The 2,630-nt window shown below is 43.0% G+C and overlaps 1 protein-coding gene across 1 annotated transcript; it reads right to left on the bottom strand.

The window, feature by feature from the left end:
- Nucleotides 1-281: 281 nt before the first annotated feature.
- socs3a (suppressor of cytokine signaling 3a) lies at nt 282-1,438 on the bottom strand. The gene is made up of 2 exons (XM_080856763.1): nt 1,340-1,438; nt 282-1,017 (listed from the first exon to the last, which is right to left on the bottom strand). The coding sequence occupies exon 2, from the start codon at nt 1,003-1,005 to the stop codon at nt 418-420; it is 588 nt and encodes a 195-aa protein (XP_080712889.1). The 5' UTR covers nt 1,006-1,017; nt 1,340-1,438; the 3' UTR covers nt 282-417.
- Nucleotides 1,439-2,630: the final 1,192 nt, after the last annotated feature.

Below are 2,630 nucleotides of genomic sequence, written 5' to 3'. Positions count from 1 at the left end.
CTTATTCCCTTGTTTCTCAGTGTATTGCTTCGCTGTGTGTTTATGTGTCAGTAAGTGTGTGTTTACATGAGCCTGGTGCCATCCCTCAGGCAAGTACCGCTCTCTTACTCATTCCTGCCAGGACAGGCAAGTGTGTGAATGAGTTAGTGTGTATGTACCACGGCTTTCCTGGAACACACAAATATTTACTTGGAAATGCTGAGGTGGATTTCCAACCAACTTCCTCCCTAATCCTAATGCCATGGCAACCATCAGCCACAGAATGGCAAGTGAGGCAGTGACCGTAAGTTGCCTGGAACTCTCTGGTTCAGTCCCTCTCAGTCTTTGGTTTGTTCTCCATTTTGCAGAATTAGAGACACCCGGACTCAGGCAATGAACTTTGTCGTGTGTGTGTTCATGCAGTTGGTCAAGGATCCATTAGATGGGTGCATCATACTCCTCTAGGAACTCCTGGAGCATGAGAGGTAGGTGCTGGCGCTCCACACACACATCCTGGTGTCCATTTACAGTCTTGCGACACAGGTGCTTGAGTGATGTGAGGCCACAGGTCAGGGGTCTGTGCAGGACCAAAGGGACCTTCCCTCCATCTGAGTAGACGTAGCAGGAGGGGGAGTGTGAGTCCCCGTGTGGCATGTAATAGTGGATCATCTTCAACACGCAGTCAAACTGGGGCACAGGTTTCTGGCAGTGTGGGTCTGACTCCAGCCAAAAGCTTTCGGAGTCACACTGCATGCGCAGGTTCTTGGTGCCCTGCTGCGTCTTGACACTGAGGGTAAAGAAGTGGCGTGTGTCGGAGCTGTCGCGCAGCAGGAAGGTGCCCACCGCCTGGTTCTCCAGCAACGACTGGGCTTCGCGGCCGCTAATGGCCCCCCAGTAGAAGCCGCTCTGCTGGAGCTTGCTGAGGGCTTGCAGGATGAGCTTGTGCTGCCGCATGCCTGTGAATGTCTTGCACCTCAGGGGTGGCCGCCGTGAGTTGCCGGTCGTCAGTATGCTCTGTCTCACCATGGTGCTGTGAACCTGACAGAGTAAAATGGAGAAATTAGATAAGCCGAACAAAGCAACAAAAAAAAGACAACCAACAAACCAAGAGTATAACTAAAATAAACTAGCTAAAAGTATAACTATAACAGTGATAATATAACAAAAGTATAACCAAACCAAATAACAAGTAAAACAGAAAAAACATTGTTGTAATTCACATAATTATTACTGCTATTATCATGTTGATATTAATAAACTCTTAAAATCTAATAAACTATAGATTTAAGTTTTGATAATCAATCGTAGGCTACAACACAAACATTACACTAAAGTAAAAAAAAAAGTTTAGGTTACTTACGGAAGGGAATGGTGGTAAGTGCGACGTTGTGAGATTTATTTCCTCAGTAATCCTTAGCTTTTTTATTGAATATTTATACCAAGCAGTTATTTTCGAATAGAAAAGTTATCTCGTTTGATGTCTCTTTTATAGCGCAGAGTTTGGTTCTGAGCTGTGTGCTGTGTGCGACGTGCTCATATCTGCGTGAGACTCCGCCCTGCTGCCAGTAAGTGCCGCTGGCGGAGTGTCAGTAAGGATTTTTTTTTAAAGGACAATTCCTGGTATTCACACACAGAGGTTCCCCCTCCCCCTACCACCCTTCTCATACGGAACTCCCTCTGTTCCTTACTGTAAGTTTGCTGCGCCGTTGCCTGGACGCCATTTCTAATACATTAGCAACTAGCCCACAATGAAAACAAAATATGAAGATAATTGAAAGTAGTTTTAAATAGCCGACTGATAGAGAAATGTGTGGATAAATCGAAAGGCGGATATGTCTATGCCTTTCGGAGGTGAATGTGATAACTCCATGACTAACATAGACAGTCATCATAAGAACTAGCCTACTCATGTGGTTAAGTCATTGTTCCTGTGAGTTCATTCATGGGACATATTTGTGAGTAACTGTCGATTACAGACAACAGACAAGATTCCTCGTAAATGCTTTACAGGTTCGCGCACCTCTAGCGTGAAGTCAGTGGTCTACTACATTACAGCACACTATGATATCTTGTAAGCAGGGCGCTATCTAGTTTTCTAGGCTATACGTGAGAACATTAGTGTTTTATAAAATAGCATCATCACAATTTTTATGTTTTTGCAGAATAACACAAACAGCAAGCGAAATCAATTATTAAATAATAGTAAAAGCTGCTCCCCACTTGCCTTCCTTAAAAAGTGGCAAAGTGGGAAAAGTCACTGACCCAGTGCAATATGGTGGTATTTCACACTGTCTTGAACGATGACGAATCGAACTACAAATTACATGTAGGCCTATTGTAAATATGGAATATGTCTTATATAATCTGCATCTGATAAGAACATAAAATTAAGGTTTCAGAGATGTTTTGTCAGATTTGCAAAGCACTTGAAGCCTACAATTTAAAGAATGATAAAGCATGTACACAGCATAATATAAAAGACTTTTAAACAACATTGTAAGCCTGCTTACACCGAGGTTGACGGGAGGGACTAGTCTCCCATGCATCAGGTTTGGATAATGTGAAGCAGACTCGTTTTCAATTCAATTCAATTCAATTCAATTTTATTTGTATAGCGCCATAACAATACAATTGCCTCTAGGCGCTTAACA

This window comes from Sprattus sprattus, assembly GCF_963457725.1.
Source record: "Sprattus sprattus genome assembly, chromosome: 18".
Lineage (NCBI taxonomy): Eukaryota > Metazoa > Chordata > Actinopteri > Clupeiformes > Clupeidae > Sprattus > Sprattus sprattus.
This window is presented reverse-complemented; position numbering and strand designations above follow the sequence as displayed.